The sequence below is a fragment of the Equus asinus genome, chromosome 26 (assembly GCF_041296235.1).
Source record: "Equus asinus isolate D_3611 breed Donkey chromosome 26, EquAss-T2T_v2, whole genome shotgun sequence".
NCBI lineage: Eukaryota > Metazoa > Chordata > Mammalia > Perissodactyla > Equidae > Equus > Equus asinus.
In genome coordinates this window covers 37262553-37280187 of record NC_091815.1, presented here as the reverse complement: position 1 = coordinate 37280187, position 17635 = coordinate 37262553, and the positions used below count along the sequence as shown (strand labels likewise).

The following is a 17635-nucleotide window of genomic DNA, read 5'->3' as shown; positions in this document are numbered from 1 at the left end:
CTTAAGTGCTTATGCAAGTCTGTCCCCTGCCCCTCCTTTAATTGATTTGTTTTTTCATTATTGAAGGGTTCTCTCTATTTCCTGTGTGAGTCCACTGTCAGTTGTATGTAGAGTGAGCATCTTCTGGTCTGCTTCCTGCTTTTCCACTACTTTCTTTTGTGTACCAAGAAACACTGTGCACCCCGAGACTGTGACAGTAATCTGTATTTTCTTCTAGAAGTTTGGTAGTCTTTTCTAAACTCATTGCGCCCACAGGGGTCTTCTTGTAATAATTCCCTACGAGCAACACTAATGGGAATAATGATTAAGAACAGCAGCAGCTACTGTTTATTGAGCTTACACGATATTCCAGAGACACTTTCAAGGAGGTTACATGTACCAAACTCAACCACAACAGCAGGAGCAGGTAGGTGTGCTTCTCCCCACTTCACAAATGACGCACAGGGGTAAGAGGTAATTTGCCCAGTGTCTCACAGGGAGGAGAGGTGGGATGGTGATAATGGTGGCGTATGGACCACGACAAAAGGCTTCCCCACAATACATCAGCACAGTTATTCCCTAGAATGAATCTGAAATGCGACAGAGATCGAATGGGACTGGAAAGCTTCTATGCATTTACTAAACTCATCTACCCAGTAAAAGAAATCTGCACTGAGTATGCTGTGATCGTTAAGAGTGATTTTCCCATTCTTGAAATTTGCCTTTAGCATGACTATTCTGATATTCGATAAGCAGAAGAGTGACCAGTGAAGGCTTTCTGATGTTAATTTATATCAAGAATTTTCCTCATGTTGTGGAAGGAAGGAATGTTGTGTAGGCCTCCGTACGCTCTTTGTATTCACAAGGCTTTTCAACAGTAGCAACCGTCTGATGTTCCCTAAGATGGTTTACATGGTTACACGCCTTTCCACACTCCTTACACTCATAGGGTTTCTCACCGGTATGAATTTTCTGATGCTGTGTAAGTTGATGGCCGTGACTAAAGGCCTTCCCACATTCTTTACATTCATATGGTTTCTCCCCTGTATGAATTCTCTCATGTTTAACAAGGCTTGACCCATAAATAAAGGCCTTTCCACATTCCTTACATTTATAAGGCGTTTCACCAGTGTGAATTCTCTCATGTTGAGTAAGGTGATAGCCACAATTAAAGGCCTTCCCACATTCTGTACATTTATATGGCTTCTCACCTGTATGAATTCTCTCATGTTTAACGAGACTCGAACCCCAACGAAAAGCCTTCCCACACTCCTTACATTCATGAGGTTTCTCACCGGTATGAATCTTCTGATGTTGAGTAAGATAATTGACACGAGTAAAGGCCTTCCCACATTCTTGGCATTCATAGGGCTTCTCACCGGTATGAATTCTCTTATGCTGAATGAGGCTCGAGCCACAAATAAAGGCCTTCCCACAGTCTTTGCATTCATAGGGTTTCTCACCACTATGAATTCTCTTATGTTGAATTAGTTTATACACGCGGCTAAAGGTCTTCCCACAGTCCTTGCATTCATAGTCTTTCTCGCCAGTGTGAAATCTCTGATGCTGAGTGAGTTCATCACCACGTCTAAAGGCCTTCCCACAGTCTTTACATTCATAGGGTTTCTCGCCCGTATGAATTCTCTTATGAATAACGAGACTTGAGCCCCATCGAAAGGCCTTCCCACAGTCCTTACATTCATAAGGCTTCTCACCAGTATGAATTTTCTGATGTTGAGTAAGTTGGTTACCCCAACGAAAGGCCTTTTTACATTCTTTACATTCATAGGGTTTCTCACCAGTGTGAATTTTCTGATGTTGGGTAAGTTGATAGCCACGACTAAAGGCCTTCCCACATTCCTTACATTCAAAGGAATTCTCCCTATTATGAAGTCTCTGATGCGGTCTAACAGAGGTATTTTCTCTGTAAGTGGGTGTTTTCCCATAGTTGACTATCATTTGATTGAAATATCCCTCTGGAGGGCCATGTGGTCCTTCAAACTCACCTTCACACATCCAGTCAACGCCAAGGGATTTACGTTTTCCATTTGAGTTCCATTTGGAAAAATTTATTTCATAAATGCCCTTTTCTATAGGTAAACTCTTGGTCTCATAGGGTGACTCCAAATCTGGAAAAAAATAACATATTTTGTTTCCTTTTAAGGAAAACAAAAACAACCCAACCTAACAACAAACCAAAAACTTCTCTAATAGACATAAAACCTATCTAGTGGAATAAATATGAGGCCCCCAGGGCTCCTGTTAAAATGTACAGTCCACATCCGGCACCACAATACTTAATGAGGAAACACTGCAGCCAGTCCTGCTAAAGTCAATTGAGGAAAAGGTACTGACTATTAGTCCTACTATTTTCTATCAGCTGACACTAGTAAGCAAAAGAAATCAGAGGGACAAATATCAAAAATAAAGATGAAAAAGAGCACAATTTGTAGGTGATGTGATGACATATGTGGAAAACTCAGGAAAATCAGATATAAAACTACTCGAAAAAATAAAAATACACAGATAGCTGTATATAAAATTAATATTCTGACATGGATATATGTACATGTAAGTAATATAATTAAAAGTAATTCTGGATAAAAAGACCCAACACTCAAAAGCAATAAAAACGACAGTGTGCAGGATTAAATTTAATAAAAATGTAAAACACCTAAGAGGAAAAGTTTAGAAAATCTGAGCATTGATAAGTATGGTAACTGCAAGGGACTGCAAAACATCAAATATATTTAGATCTCTGAGTTAGTAACGACACTAAAATGTGTTAAATGACCAACCTTGGAGCATGTGAGGAAACCTGCCCTTTATAATAAAAACTCATAATTTCTTCTTTAAAGAACAACCCTTCTTATCCAATATGGAGAGTGCCACTACATACCCAACTAGCAGATGGAGCAGGGTTCCTCTTTACAGAGTTACTGCAGTGGGTAAATGAAGAAGTGACAGGCTCTCACCGTTCTGAATCTCCAATGAAATATGAATCTAGGCAGAGTGACAGAGACTGCTAAGAGCACAGACGGCCATTGGAAGAACAGAGCAGCACCAGGAAGCAGTGGGCCCCAAATTAGATGAGAGGAAAAGAAAAAGAGCACTCGAAGCTAGGACACCCGCCAACTTTGAGGAACTACAAAGGGCACAGGATCACGTCATTGACACCCTTTCTACTCAAGGCGTGGTCCAGAGACCAGCAGCATCAGCAACACATGAAACGGATGAGACATGAGAAGAAAAACAAGCTGAAGAGGGTTGGGGTGAAGATCAAGCTCATGGTGGTGACCTCTCCCCCAGAGCCCTTGGGCAGACCTTTGTGGGAGCTTTCCAAATGTGTCAGGGGTGCGCCTGCTCCCTGCCTGGCTAGCCGCTCTAACACTGGCTCACCGTAGCCAGACTGGCTCTCACTCTCCCCTGCACTGTCTTCCTGCCTTTTCCCTCACGACCATCAAGGTGCTTTCCCCTTGCTTCCAAAAGACAAGTGCATCTGGCCTAGAAATGAAAGGTCCTGCTTTTAAAAAAAAAAGCCACATGACATAAAACTTAGGAAAAAACGCTAAGTACAAAAGTTTTTTGATTGAGCCTTAGTCAAAGAATTTACGACAACCTAAAGTCAAAATGATAAAGACTTCAGAAAAGAGAAAGGATTAAAGACCAAACAGGACCCCAGATAGGGAGTGGAAAGGTCTTATTCTTGAGGCCTTATCCCTGTAGGAGAGTGGAGCATGGTAGCTGACAGAATGGATTATGGGCCAGAATTCTCAGGTTCACTTCTTGCTTCTGCCTCCTCTGTCTGACCATGTCACTTCGTGCCCCAGCATACTCATCTACAAATCGGACATAACAATAGTGCCTATCTCATGAACTTGTGAGAATGAAACGACATGTATTTATACATACACAGACACACGGTGCTTAGAACGATTCCCGGTTTAGAGTAAACACAATATTAGCCATTAACATCATGGCTGTTTTTTCGCTAACAGAAAAATAAGAGATTTCCTGAGATGTTTACAAAAGATTATCATCCAATGTTTAACTCAAAGTTCACAGGTTCTAACTTTCCACCTCACTTCAGGTACACTGTGCAGGACATGGAATGTGCTCAGTTTGGTTTTACGTGGATTCTGTTCCTTCAATCCACCTCTACATCACACACACAGGCTGCTTTACTAGAGAAAATCAAGTCACCGTATTGAGCCGCTATCCCTACAGATGGGTCCCCAAAGTACCAGAGGCCCGACAGCAATTTGGCTGTAAACATGCCAAAGTAGGAAGCTTGGTTTCCTTGAAGGTGGCCATGAAATAAGTATTCCAGAACTCCAATTTGTCCTTTGTCATTATGGAAGAGAGGTAATTACAAGAAGGGCCAGACAAAGGTGGCAAGATCCCTGATGGATGAGGAGATGAAGGTGCGTAATGCCCATTTCCAACTCAACTAGGCTCAAAACACTCCTTGGGAACAGGAAGAAGAAATTAAACCAGGTTCTTGAAACACAGCCCTGATATTCACAGCGGAGGGAGCTGACATGGCAGGGGGCAGAGTCTGAGTTAGCGGAGGCAGGCGACTCACCCAGAGAGACCAAGTTACTGTAGTTCTCCAACATCACATCCCAGTACAGGTCCCTCTGCGTCGAGTCTAGACACGCCCACTCCTCCTGAGAGAAGTCTATGGCCACGTCGGAGAACGTCACCAAAGCCTGGAAACAGAAACCCACACGGCCCTGAGGAAATGCAAGGACGCAGTTCTAGGATGAAGGGAAGGAGAGGATGGGATACCCGCTGGGTAGGGTGGAGACAGAAAGTAGACTGACAGGCTGTGACTTGGGTGGGGGCAGAGAGGACATGACCGGGACTGAGGCAGAATCCCCACGTTACTGAAGGGCCCTATGGCTGCAGAGAAAACCCTGGACTTGTGAACCACCTCCGCCTGTCAGGAAACAGACAAAACAACCCGTTTTCCTCCTGTTGACAAGCACAGAGTCCGCTACATGCGTGCCTCATAAATCCTCAGCAAGCATAGATTCCTACAGCATCCTTTTCCCTTTATGGGGAAAGAAACAAATTCCGAGGGCTGTGTTTCCCAAACGTAATATGAGATCTCAAGTTCAAAAATGGGGTTTACATGTTCGAATGCTTTTGAGCCAGGTTCTCTCTTAAGCAGTCTCCCTTTCTCATGACGAAAGCATATTTTTATTCCATCGTACGGATGGGTTAGACTTAATTATTATGGTTTACACGTAGGTTGAAGACAACGTCCAAGTTGTCCCCTAGTTCTGGGAGCATATGCTCATCTGTCACTTGTACTGGCTGACCTGTTAATTGTTACCCTCCACCACCCTGCCTTTTCTTTGTTCCTGATTTAGAGGATGCTGACGTCAAATAATGCAGAAGCTTACAGAGGTCCGGCAGGTCTGTTCAACAATGAAATTTATGTCTTGGGTTCCCTGGTAAGAACATGATCTCTAAGTCCACAGGACCTCATCACGGCCCTATCTAACTCTAAAAGCTTCATAAAGTTGGAGCTCTCACCACACACTAAGACTCAGACCAAGAGACATGAACACCTTTCTTATCTGCTTAGAAAAAAAATTAGCGGAGAATTTTAGTTTTCTCTTGTGGTCAAATAGGACCAATGTCTCTAATGCATGAAACTGCAAACTCAACTCAAATATTTCTCCCAAGGCACTTTCTTCCTCCATTGTCCCAACAGTACTTGTGACAAAAAAGTGAGCACAAAGGAGATACTGCATAATCAGCTCAATGGTTAAGTGAGCACTGGCCACACAGCTGGGCATGGGGCTCCGTGGCATCATCGTTCACTGGAACAGGACGAACAGGGAGGCAGGTAATTAGACGGGATGTGCGTGGGCAGGAGGCTTTGGGATAATTCATAAACCATCAACAGGCCCTAATGACCACATTTCAAGAAGGAAAGAGAAATACATACTTACGTGAGCCATAGTTTTAGAATTCAGGAACTGATCAGTCCTTTTGGGATTTCCTTCACCAAAGACACAAAATCCAGAGAAGCCAGAACTAGACGAGGAAAAAGAATTATTAAAATAAGCACACCTTGGTCCCAAATGACTTTATACAACATTTTTCTCCTCCACCTATGCTTTTAAAGAAGTGCCCAGCTTCTTTCACCACAACACGCACACATAAACACAACACATCTGGAGAAGATGAAAAGGATTCTGGAACAAAACAGGCTCTCCCTGAAACCCCAGGAAACCTAGCTGCACAGACAGAGCAGAGGAGCTGGTATTATCTATGTTTTGCCTTGAAGTCAGATCGAGACACTTTAGGAGGAGGATTTCTGGCCAGCTCCCTGTTGGGGGCATGTATTACGAATCCGGCCTTGACTGTCTGGCCGTTGCTCTCAGCTCCTGAGAGGTAACCTACATCACACCTGATACGAATGTCTTTGTTCTGGGAAGGGGCTGGCCACATCCAATAGTCTCAGGGTGGCAGCTGACCACGCCAGAAAGACCAACCAGGTAATTCGGGTGGGGGCTTTTGATGACCCGGAGACCGAGATTAACAACTGGGCAATGAACCAATCAACTGTGCCTACATGATCAGTCAATCTATCATGCCTTTGGGATGAAGCCCCAGTGAGTTTCCCTGGGTGGCAATACTCTGAGCATCTTGTTGTACATCGATGTCAGCAGAAACACAAGCCCTGACTTGATATGGAGAGGACGCTGGAAGCACCCTGGTGGGAACCCTCCTGGACTTCGCCTTATGTGCTGTTTCCTTGGTTGACGGTAATCTGTATCCTTTCCCTGTAATTATCTGTAACCACGAGCAGCACAGCTCTCAGTGAGTGCTATGAGTCCTTCGAGTCCTGAATTACTGAACCTCAGGGTGGTTTCAGGAAACTTAACTTGCAGTTGGTCTCAGAACTGAGGGTGGTCTTGTGTGGAGACTGTGCCATTAAACCTCACAGTGTGGCCAACTCTGGGCAGAGGGACTGCGATCTGGACCTGAGACTAGGTGTGTTTAGGGTGCTCAGTCTCACTCTGAGCACATCCTGCTTATCGAAGGTGAAGAGGGGCTGCATCATTTAAACTCACACTTATTCTGTCCTCTAGATAGGGAGATGTCAGCTAAGACACGGCAGCTGGAAGGGGTGGAGAAGCAACTGCCCAGGCATCGTTCGGCACTCTGAGTCCAAAAAAGCTAACTACACAAATACATGCAGAATATCAGAGTAAAACATTGGTATCAGCAGTTATTAAATGCCAAGTTGGAAGAAATACGTAAAGAGATGAGAAACGTTTCAGATATATTGTGTAGGAAAAGCAAGCTACCAAAATGATACATTTGTAAAATGCTATATATAAATATATGTACACACATATATACATATATACATACATAAGATATATGAATATATCCATCTACACACACACACACACACACAGACAAGCCGAAAGACATCAATAGAAAGAGAGAGAGAAAAATAAAAATAGAGAGAGAGAAAAATTCTGGAAAGATCCTTTGTGCAGAAAAGACTTAAGAGAGTGGGTCTGAAATTACTATCCTTAGGCCTGCTTGCAAGACTGGCCCTTGGCTGGACTTCCAGATTGTTTCCACCACTTCCTAACTGATGACAGTGGCTCATTGTTCAGTGTTTTTTTTAAAGGAAGACTGGCCCTGAGCTAACACTTGTTGCCAATCTCTCTTTGTTTTCTTTTTCTCCTAAAAGACCCAGTACACAGTTGTACATCCTAGTTATAAACCCTTCTAGTTCTTCTATGTGGGATGCTGCCACAGCATGGCCTGATGAGCGGTGCTAGGTCCACACCCAGGACCTGAACTGGTGAACCTGGGGCTGCCAAAGTGGAGCATGCTAACTTAACCACTATGCCACGGGCCGGCCCCCTCACTGTTCTTAAATTGTTTGTACAATGCGGTTTATGCCGAACACCTGCTTTCCTCTGCGAGTCTGGAATTTTGTCATGTGTTAGGCACAGGGTGGCTATGTGACTGACCCCTGATAAAAACGCTGGACTTAGGCTCACAGGAGTTCCCTGGTAGACTGCACTGTCCATGTGCTGTCGTAACTCGCTGCTGGAGGAATTAAGCACACCCTGTGCAGCTGCACTGGGAGAGCACTCTTGGAAGCCTGTGGCTGGTTTCCTCTGGACGTTGTCCCATGCGCCTTTCCATTCACTGACTGTGCCACGTATCCTTTCGCTGTAATAAATCTTAGCCAGGAGCAGGACCATGTGTTGAATCCTGTGAGCCCATTTAGAGATCACTGAACCTGGTGGTGGTCTCGGTGACCCTGACACATCCTTTGACCTTGCTTTTCTTGTTTTAAGTATACGTCACTGGGCGTTTCAACAACAGCCATGCATTGACTGGACATATACAAATGTGTGTGCATTCTTTGAAATTTATTAAGAGGCAGCCACACTCTCAAAAGACAGAGAAACTTTCTCTCTCTTTTTTAAACAGTCTCCTCTTGATCTTACAGAAAAAGCTGAAACTATATTATCTTTGGACTATTTTACTGAATAACTTGTTTCCTTTCATTTCTCAACACCTAAACCAACTCTTTGATGTCTACATATTCCCACATATGCTGGAGCACTGACCAGAAAAAATGGCTAAAATTCCAAACGATGCCCTCGACGCTGGCAGTTGTCTTGAAGTTGCTTAGTTTTATGTCTTGATGGGAGGGTGGATTTGACTTTTGAGCTTGCCCTTCCAGCCACGATGTCCTGGAGACAACTGCTAAATCATCTTACCCTATTAGTCTTCACTTTGCATCCAACACTACTGGAAAAAACATGTCAGGTATAAAACTCAGGCAGTAAATTCCATTTATCTCCACACAGAGCCCGTGCCTTCAGAATTATCTGGTCATGACCTGACGTCAGTGGCTACCGGGGACATGATATCCCCTTCCTAGCACCTCTCAGGGCACGTCACCTGGAATCCTCCACAGGCTGTCTCGTGCTTCTTCCCTTCCTTGCTGGACTGTAAGTGATGCACAGGTAACAATGTCCTTCTAGTCCTCCTGTCATTCCAAGTACTAAGATCACAGGGTCAGGCATACTGCAGGTACTTAACAGAAGTAGGATTTTGACTCAAAATTCCACTTTTCCGAATTTATCCCAAAGAAACAGCTATAGCAGTATACAAATATATGTACAAGGAGGTTCAGAGAAATTTTTTTCTGGAACATGTTTTTTTTAATTGAGATAACTATAGATTCACATGCAGTTATAAGAAATAATACAGAGGGATCCTGTGTACCCTTTACCTGGTTTACCCCAAGGCTAACACACTGCAAAACTATAGCACAGTATCACCACCAGGGCATTGACATTGACACAGTTCATCAATTTTATTCAGATTTTCCAGAGAATCATTCTAAAAAATGAAAAAATAGAAATATAAATATGTCACAGTAGAGGGTAGATTAAATCAATTATGGTCTGCTATAATGGCATATAATACATTTACTTATAATAATATTGATTCATATTAATTGAGAAAGAAACTTAAGATGAATATCAAGTGAAGAAGGCGATTTAAAAGGTCTGCACAATTTGGGAGGAGAGGTCTTGGGAAGGTAAGAACAAGGCCCCGTGGTCTGACTTCTAGGATGTGATCTCAGCTCTGACAGTTACTAACCCCACAGGGTCTGTTCCCCCCAGGACAGACTGGGATAAAACTGGTACCTACCAGGTAGGACTGTCTCAACTATTAAGAAGATACGCTACATAAAACACAATAATACGGAACAATTATTTAATACAAGTTAGCTATTGTGATTGAAGATCAGTAACATTACACATTCCTTAATCTGTTTTCATAAAAGAAACTCAAGCCTGCTGTTTTCTTTTTAATGCTAAAATATGTGCTTCTCAAACCTGCTGAAAACTAAAAACTTTCAGAGCCTCTTAAGAATGAAGTTCTGTTTAATTAACAATATAAGCAAAAAAGAATTCTAAGGTGTATAAGGAGGAAATGTTCCCTCCTCACCAGCAGCAAGAAGGACAGACATGATTCTGCATCAAAAATCCAGCTCAAAGAACCTCAACTGAGAAGATGCCAACTTGAGAACATTAGTGAGAGGCTGAGTCTTGTCTTCTTTGTGATACGGGATATTTATGTGAACATTTTAAACTACTGCCATCCTATACTTTTCTCACGTATCTGCCCTCGGAAATGTTACTTGTACAGTCCACATTGGTACTGTCTCAGTGATTACTGTCACGTTCTGTGAGAGAAATATTAAAATCCTAGAGAATCCAATTCTGAAGGGCTGCCTTTCTTGATAATTTGTTGCCCTGGGATCAGTTCCAAATGATGCGTTTCTAATCCTTTCAGGTGTAAATATGGGAGAGATTTTTTCCAAAGCAAGAAGGGGATCACCGTGTGCCTCTCCCCACCCCGCATGCACACAGGTATAAGGGGACCCGTGGCTGAGCTGGATTTCTTTTATAAATGAAGATTTGGAGAGTCTCTGGCTCGTTTACAGGATCAATTAGCAGGATTCAATGCTCCAGAAACCAAACCACATATGTATGCTTAGCAGGGGAGGGGAGGGCTGGAAACATACATACCTGGATGGTACAGTTATGGGGAATTTTGAGTTTCTTCTTTATGAGCTTCTTAGGGGACGGAATTTTTTTGCAGCAAGCCGACATTAATCCCATTATAAGAAATATAACTTAAGGTAGCCCAAATTAAAAAAAAAAAATTAACAAAGAAAAGGACCACAGTTAAGGGGAAGCTGGTATATTGGTGCCATTAAGGGAACTTTGAATGGATAGGTTTGTGGTCAGCAGAACAACAGTCTCCCACAGAAGTCCATGTCCTCATCCTGGCACCTGTGAATATGTTACATTCCATAGCAAAGGGGCGTTAGGTTGCAGATGCACTTGAAGTCACTAATCAGCTGAGATTTACACAGGGAAACGATCCTGAATTATCCAGGTGGGCCCAATGTAATCACAAGAGTCCTTAAAAGCAGATGAGGGGGGTGAGAAGGAGAGCGAGTGAGATGTGATGACAGAAGCAGGGTTAGAGTAACCAGGCTCTGGTAATTGGAGTTCTGAAATATGCGGCTGTCACTCAGGGTGACACAGTCTTTGAAAAAAAGGAGTAACTGTACGGTGGAGAAAAGTGACAAACACCAGCTCAGCCAGGTGATCAAGGTCAACAACAATCATCAATCACATGGACAGCTACTCTTGCCATGATGGGAAGAAACTGGTGATTTACTTCTGTGATCTTCCAGTCCCACACCCCGAATCCCAGCCTAATCAGAGAAAAACATCAGATTCCAAGAGAGGGACATCCTACAAAATACCTGACCAGTACCTCTTAAAACTGTCAAGGTCATCAAAGCAAGGGAAGTCTGAGAAACTGTCACAGCCAAGAGGAGCTTAAGGAGACATGACAATGAAATGTAATGTGGTATCCTGGGTGGGATCCTGGAACAGACGAAGAACATTACATAAAAACTAAGGAAATCTGAATGGGCATTAGTTAACGATAATATAGGAAAATTGGCTCGTTAATTGCAACTAATATCCCATACTGACATAAGTTGCTGATAACAGGGGAACCTGGGTGCAGGGTATCTGAGAATTCTCTGTACTACCTCTGCAACTTTTCTGTAAATTTAAAACCATGCTAAAAAATAAAATCTATTAAAACAGAACAACAATATGCAACCATAGGTAGCCCACGAAGCGTAAAATATCTAATACCTGATCCTTTACAGAGAAAGTTTGCCAAACTCTGCTCTAGGTCCAAAACTCATACTCAGCATCAAACCATATTGCCTCTCACAGTTCATACAAAGATGCAGCTGAAACCAACTGAAACTGTCAGACCTCAAGCAACACCTGGCTGATACAACAAATTTCTGCTTATTAATTACTGAAAAACATCCCTGCCTTTGATGACAAAGACCTTTGCTCAAACCCCACTCTTAAAAGCCTCACAAAGCTGGTAACTTTGCCATTTACTGACTAAAACAATCAAACCTCCTTCTTTCTTACTGTGCTCTGAAAGTCAGGCCTGTGGAAAAGACCCAAGATAAGTAGCGTTTGACTCCACCTAAAAACTAAAAAATCCAAATCACACTCTAAAATAAAGCACAAACATCAACCTCCCAATAGAACCCTTCTTATACCATGAGTTTCTTAGAAAAGGAGGGAACATCGGGAGATGGGAACAATTTGCCAAATGAATATGTGAGCGCTCACTAGAGTGGGCTGGTCAACAGGAAGCACACTGGAGAATTCACCTGCGTGGCCCGTCACACCTCTTGGGAAGGAATTACTGAGAGAAATCGCTCTTAGGGAAGTCATTTGGGGCCAAAGAAAGCAAATATTCCTAAGTCCTGCACACTCAAATCATTTATTGAACAAAAAGGTAACTCATCTGAACCTTGATTTTAAGATGTGTAGCGATTCTTTCTCCTCCTCAGTCCACAGGATGCTTTTTCTGGAGGACGGCTGGCCTGGGGGAAAAAGGATAGAATGAGACACTAGGGCTTTGCTGGAGCACAGACTATATCAGAAAACACCCTCCAAGGCCACACCTGTCCCCGTGTCACATCTAAAACCAATCAGAAATAAGGGGGAACTGAGGCCTGGGTATTTCAGAGATTCCAGGGGACCAGGCTCTAGCAATCGGGGTTGTGAATTATGTAACTATGTCCCTACCCCCACCTCCAAGTCAGGGACCTCTCCCCTCCAAAAAAGGAGTCTTATTCCTGAGGCCCTTCCATCCTGTCATTCCGGGAGCCTGTATGGAGAGCCCTTCCAGCTCTCAAATTGCCATCTCAAGATCACGTCTGCGCCCTCCTTGGCCATTTTCATTACAGCGTTCAGGCTGACTTCCCTTTGGGGGCCATCGCGTCTACACAGGTGCACGGTTAGAAAGCGAAGGCAGAGGGAGCAGCCGGGACATCAGAGCTACGGCTACACTGTCACACACACCTGTGCTCACTCAATCCGTGGCCACACAATCACCCGAGCACAATCCCGGTCCAGTCGCAGCCGAACAATCGCACACACCGTTAGGAGACACACGTTGGCCGCGTCACACCCACTGACGCCCACGTCGGAGACACGGTGCCCGGCCCTGCCACCCCCGCAGCGCCCACGCGCGTGGAACTCACACGCAGCACAGCCGCGGAGCCACAGCCCGGCCGCGTCACCCCGGCAGACGCCCCCGCGCACGCGTGTCACCGCCACGGGGACGGGGCCCGGCTGCGCCACCCGCACACACACTCACGCGCAAGTGCGTCACAGCCACGGGGACAGGCCTGTCCCGTCACCCACCGACGCTCCCACGCACATTTCGTCCCGGGACACGGCCCGGCCCCCGGCCCTGACAGACACACAGACACATACACACACCCGCACACACGCTCGCACTTCTCTCCGCAGCCACAGGCCGAGGCTCCACTTCGGGCCTCCTCGCCCGGCGCGTCTCTGTCACCGCCATCCCGCGCCGCATCCCGCGCTAGCCCGGTCCTGGGATGCTAACAGCTCACCGGTTGGGGCCCAGCGACCAGCACACCGTCGGAAAGCAGCGAAAGGGTTGAGCTTAACTGACGACTACGTCTCGGGAAACGCGGAGCGCCCAAAAAAATCCTTCGCGCAGTAAGCGCGTCTCCCAGCATGCAACTGGGCGATTCCTAGGAGGGCCGAGCCTCGGAGACCTCTGGGAAATGTAGTCCAAAAACCCGGGAATCCAATGAGCTGGAAGCGCAGCGGCTCAGTTCTCCAGCATGCAACTCTACACGGCCTTAATACCGGTATGCCTCACAGACTTCTGGGAAACGTAGTTCAGAGTCAAGGAACAGCCAGAAGATGGGAGTCCGGCCGTGCTCCCAAGGTGCATTTCGGACCTTTCCAGAAGGTTGGCTTGGTCGCAACCTGTGTGATGTTACTTAATAAATTATTAAGTAGTTGATTTTAAGAGTAATTGAGACTTTTCCTTTAGATTATTTCGTTTTAAAAACCTTGTTTTTCTAATTCTGACATTACTTCTACATCTATTAACTGGAATATTTCTACACAGTAAGGCTTTCCCTTATAAAGTGAGACTATGTGGTTACATCTAATATTGATCTCGTTGTAAAGGCAGGATGTTTGCTTCTTTAATTAATACTTGCTAAAGTAATCAGTCATTTAAAAAAATACCTGGGGGCGGGCCCCGTGGCCGAGTGGTTAAGTTCGCGTACTCCACTGCAGGTGGCCCAGTGTTTCGTTGGTTCGAATCCTGGGTGCGGACATGGCACTGCTCACCAAGCCACGCTGCGGCAGCGTCCCACATGCCACAACTAGAAGGACCCACAACGAAGAATATACAACTATGTACCGGGGGTCTTTGGGGAGAAAAAGGAAAAAAAAATCTTAAAAAAAAATACCTGGAATGTTGATAAATAATTTTGGCCTTTTCTTTTTAGATTATTATTATGGAGCCATAGATTTTAATTGAATCAGTGTGCTTCAAATTACAGAAGTCAATATCCCTTGTATTGGTCCAAATGTTCACAATAGTAGCAATGATATCCTCTTTACAGTACTTTGTTTTCTTCTGATTTGATTCCATCAGTTACTGAAAATTTCCATGTTTTTGGAACTAGCCAGCTCTCCCAGGCTCACTTTATTCTTTCTCTATTCCAGATGTAAGATCAGCCACTTCTTCAAAGAGCCATGGTTCCTTTTGTTTGGAAATGACAATAGAGACACAATCTGGGTACTGTTGGGCTGACACTGCTTTTAGGCATTTTCAGTGGACAGAAGTAGGAAAAGAATGCTTGCGTTCCTGTTCTTATTTTCAAATCAATTTTAAACTTCTGGCTTTTTTCTCTCAATTTACTGAATCCCTTTTTTTTTTTTAAAGATGGGCACCTGAGCTAACACCCGTAGCCAATCTTTTGTTTTCTTCTCCTCCCTTATGCCCCCCAGTACACAGCTGTATATTCTAGTTGCAGGTCCTTCTAGTTCTGCTATGTGGGACCCTGCCTCAGCATGGCTTGATGAGTGCTGCCATGTCTGTGCCCAGGATCCGATCTGGTGAAACCCTGGCCCACCAAAGTGGAGCATGCAAACTCAACCACTTGGCCACCGGGCTGGCCCCTGAACCTTAACTTTGCTAACATCATTATTTCCTGTTGCCTACAATATAAAGGAAATACTTTCAAAATAACAATGGCAATGGTACTAAACATGGTATACAACTAAAGGAAATCTGAAATGTTCTTTGTAGTCCCGTTTTTTTGTTTTGGTGAGGAAGATTGGCCCTGAGCTAACATCTGTTGCCAATCTTCCTCCTTTTGCTTGAGGAAGACTGTCGCTGAGCTAACATCTGTGCCAATCTTCCTCAATTTTGTATGTGGGATGTTGCCACCACAGCATGGCTTCATGAGTGGTGTAGGTCTGTGCCTGTGATCTGAACCTGTGAACCCTGGGCTGCCGAAGCACAGTGCATGAACTTAACCACTATGCCATCGGCTGGCCCACGTTGTAATTCCTTTTGTCTTTAGAATGGATCCCATTAAGTGTGTGAAGTTAAGACACTGCATTGTTTCTTCGTCAGTGATGAACTATTTAAAAATGGTGTTGAGATGACAGGGTAGTTATTTGGAAAAAGAGGAAATTCATTCAATACCTCAAACTATATGTCAGAATGAGGTACAAAAGGATCAGAGATGTAAATGTAAAAAAACCCTCATAAACATGATAAAAATGTATTGTCTATAATATAGAAATAAGGAAACCTTTCTAACTATAACTCAAAATCCAGAAGTCATAAGAGACACATTTTAGTTAAACTGCTAAAAGCCAAGGCCAAAGAGAAAATCTTGAAAGCCGCAAGAGAGAAATGACTCATCACATAGAGGGGAGCAGCAATACGATTAATGCCTGGTACTTTATCAGAAACAGTAAACAAAAGGAGGCAGCGAAATAAAATATTCAAAGTACTAAAAGAATAAAAAAATCAAACAAGAATGCTATATCCAGTAAAACTATCATTAAAAAATGAAAGCAAAATAAAGACATTTCCAAAAGAACAGTATGAAAAGAACTTTTACAACTCACTAAGAAACGAACCCAATTAAAAAAGAAATAGGAAAAGGACCTGAATAGACATTTCACCAAAGAAGATTTATGAGTGGCTCATAAGCAAAAGAGAATATGCTCAATATCACTGGGCATTAGAAAAATGCAAATCAAAGCTATAACAAAATATCACACCTGCTAAAATACAAAAGAGTGAAAATATTGCTATGCAGGCTGTGGAGAAACTGGAGCCCTTATATAGTTCTGCTCAGAATGTAAAATAGTACAGCAACTTTCCATTATAAAAATCTATATAATTAAGGGAAATGCAGTATTGTCTAGGAGATTATGTTACAAATACTGACTGAAAAATAATCTGAATAACCAATTTTAATGTACAGATTAAAAGGGATTAGAAGCCTCTAAATCCTAATAAGGTCTGATCAATTTTAAGCCAGATATTGTTCCAAAGTGATTTTTCTTCTAAGGAAGAAAAATAAGTTTGTTCAATTATTCTATTAGGTTATTAAAATAAATGAACAAAATGAAAAAAAAGAGAATTTTAACTTGAATCTCCATTAAATACATAATATAAAAATATACATATGACTTTAGTCATTCAGATTTAGCCAGTTAGTAATTAACATTAGCCAAATTCAGTTTATTCTGGTAATTTAAAAAAGATTCAATATTACAACATTGACTGACGTTATACATTAAAATAAGACTTAAATAGAAAAAAATATTTGAGCACTGCAGTAAATCCTTGAATAAGATATTTGATAAATCATGATAAATATGAAATTTTAAAAATTCTTTTTGTGAAATGGAGTAAAGGAAATCTAAAACGGAGTCAGGAGGCCTCATGGGGGAGCTCTCATTACCACTCCAGGTCAATTACATACCCCAACAGGAGACACTACCTTGCATTCCCAGCAGGAAAGTGCCTCTACTTTACCACTCAAGCAGGAGAAAGGAAGATTTCTCCTTGCCTGGAAACAAGCCCAGCCAATGGGAACTGTTGCACCTTAGCCAATGAGAAGGCATCACCGCCTTGAACTCTCACTTTTCTCCAATGGACTTTCCTTCAAAACACCACCTCCCAGGTAACATTCCTCTCCTGTGTTTGTTGGACTTGCCTATAGTTTTTGCTATAGCATGCTTGTCCTGAATTGCAATTCTCTGCTACTTCTAAATAAACCCATTTTGCTGGTGAAATAACTGGCTGTTTTATTTTTACGGTCAATATTTTTAAGCAAGAACGTTTCAGCAAGCATTATAACCAGCAGTAAACACTGGGAGCATTTCCATGAAAGTGAGGTTGAGACTAGGGGCCGGGTCAGGGCTCTAGCCATTCACCACCGCACAGGATGCCTGAGCCAGGACCCAGAGAAAAAGCAAGAGAAGGAAACAAGAAGAGAGAATCAAATAGCTGGAACTATTACTCAAAGATGGCATGATTACAAACCTGAAAAAGCAGACCATTTATTTTAACTGTTAGGACTAACCAGAGAATTGAGGACGTAGGGCAAATCCTTAATATACTGACATCGATCTTTCTTCTTTAGTAGTGGTAATTAAAA

The 17635-nt window shown here is 43.2% G+C and overlaps 1 protein-coding gene across 11 annotated transcripts; it reads right to left on the bottom strand.

Moving 5' to 3' along the window:
• Nucleotides 1-304: 304 nt before the first annotated feature.
• ZNF331 (zinc finger protein 331) lies at nt 305-13750 on the bottom strand. Of its 11 annotated transcripts, XM_070499555.1 has the most exons (8): nt 13535-13739; nt 12421-12493; nt 11344-11456; nt 8941-9075; nt 8604-8784; nt 5946-6030; nt 4565-4691; nt 305-2108 (listed from the first exon to the last, which is right to left on the bottom strand). In XM_070499555.1, the coding sequence occupies exons 6-8, from the start codon at nt 5952-5954 to the stop codon at nt 787-789; spliced, it is 1458 nt and encodes a 485-aa protein (XP_070355656.1). In that variant the 5' UTR covers nt 5955-6030; nt 8604-8784; nt 8941-9075; nt 11344-11456; nt 12421-12493; nt 13535-13739; the 3' UTR covers nt 305-786. The 11 variants fall into 11 exon arrangements, with proteins under 11 accessions (XP_070355656.1, XP_070355658.1, XP_070355659.1 ...); XM_070499557.1 differs by lacking the exon at nt 8941-9075 and having other exon boundaries at nt 8604-8787; XM_070499558.1 differs by lacking the exons at nt 8604-8784; nt 8941-9075 and having other exon boundaries at nt 13535-13740.
• Nucleotides 13751-17635: the final 3885 nt, after the last annotated feature.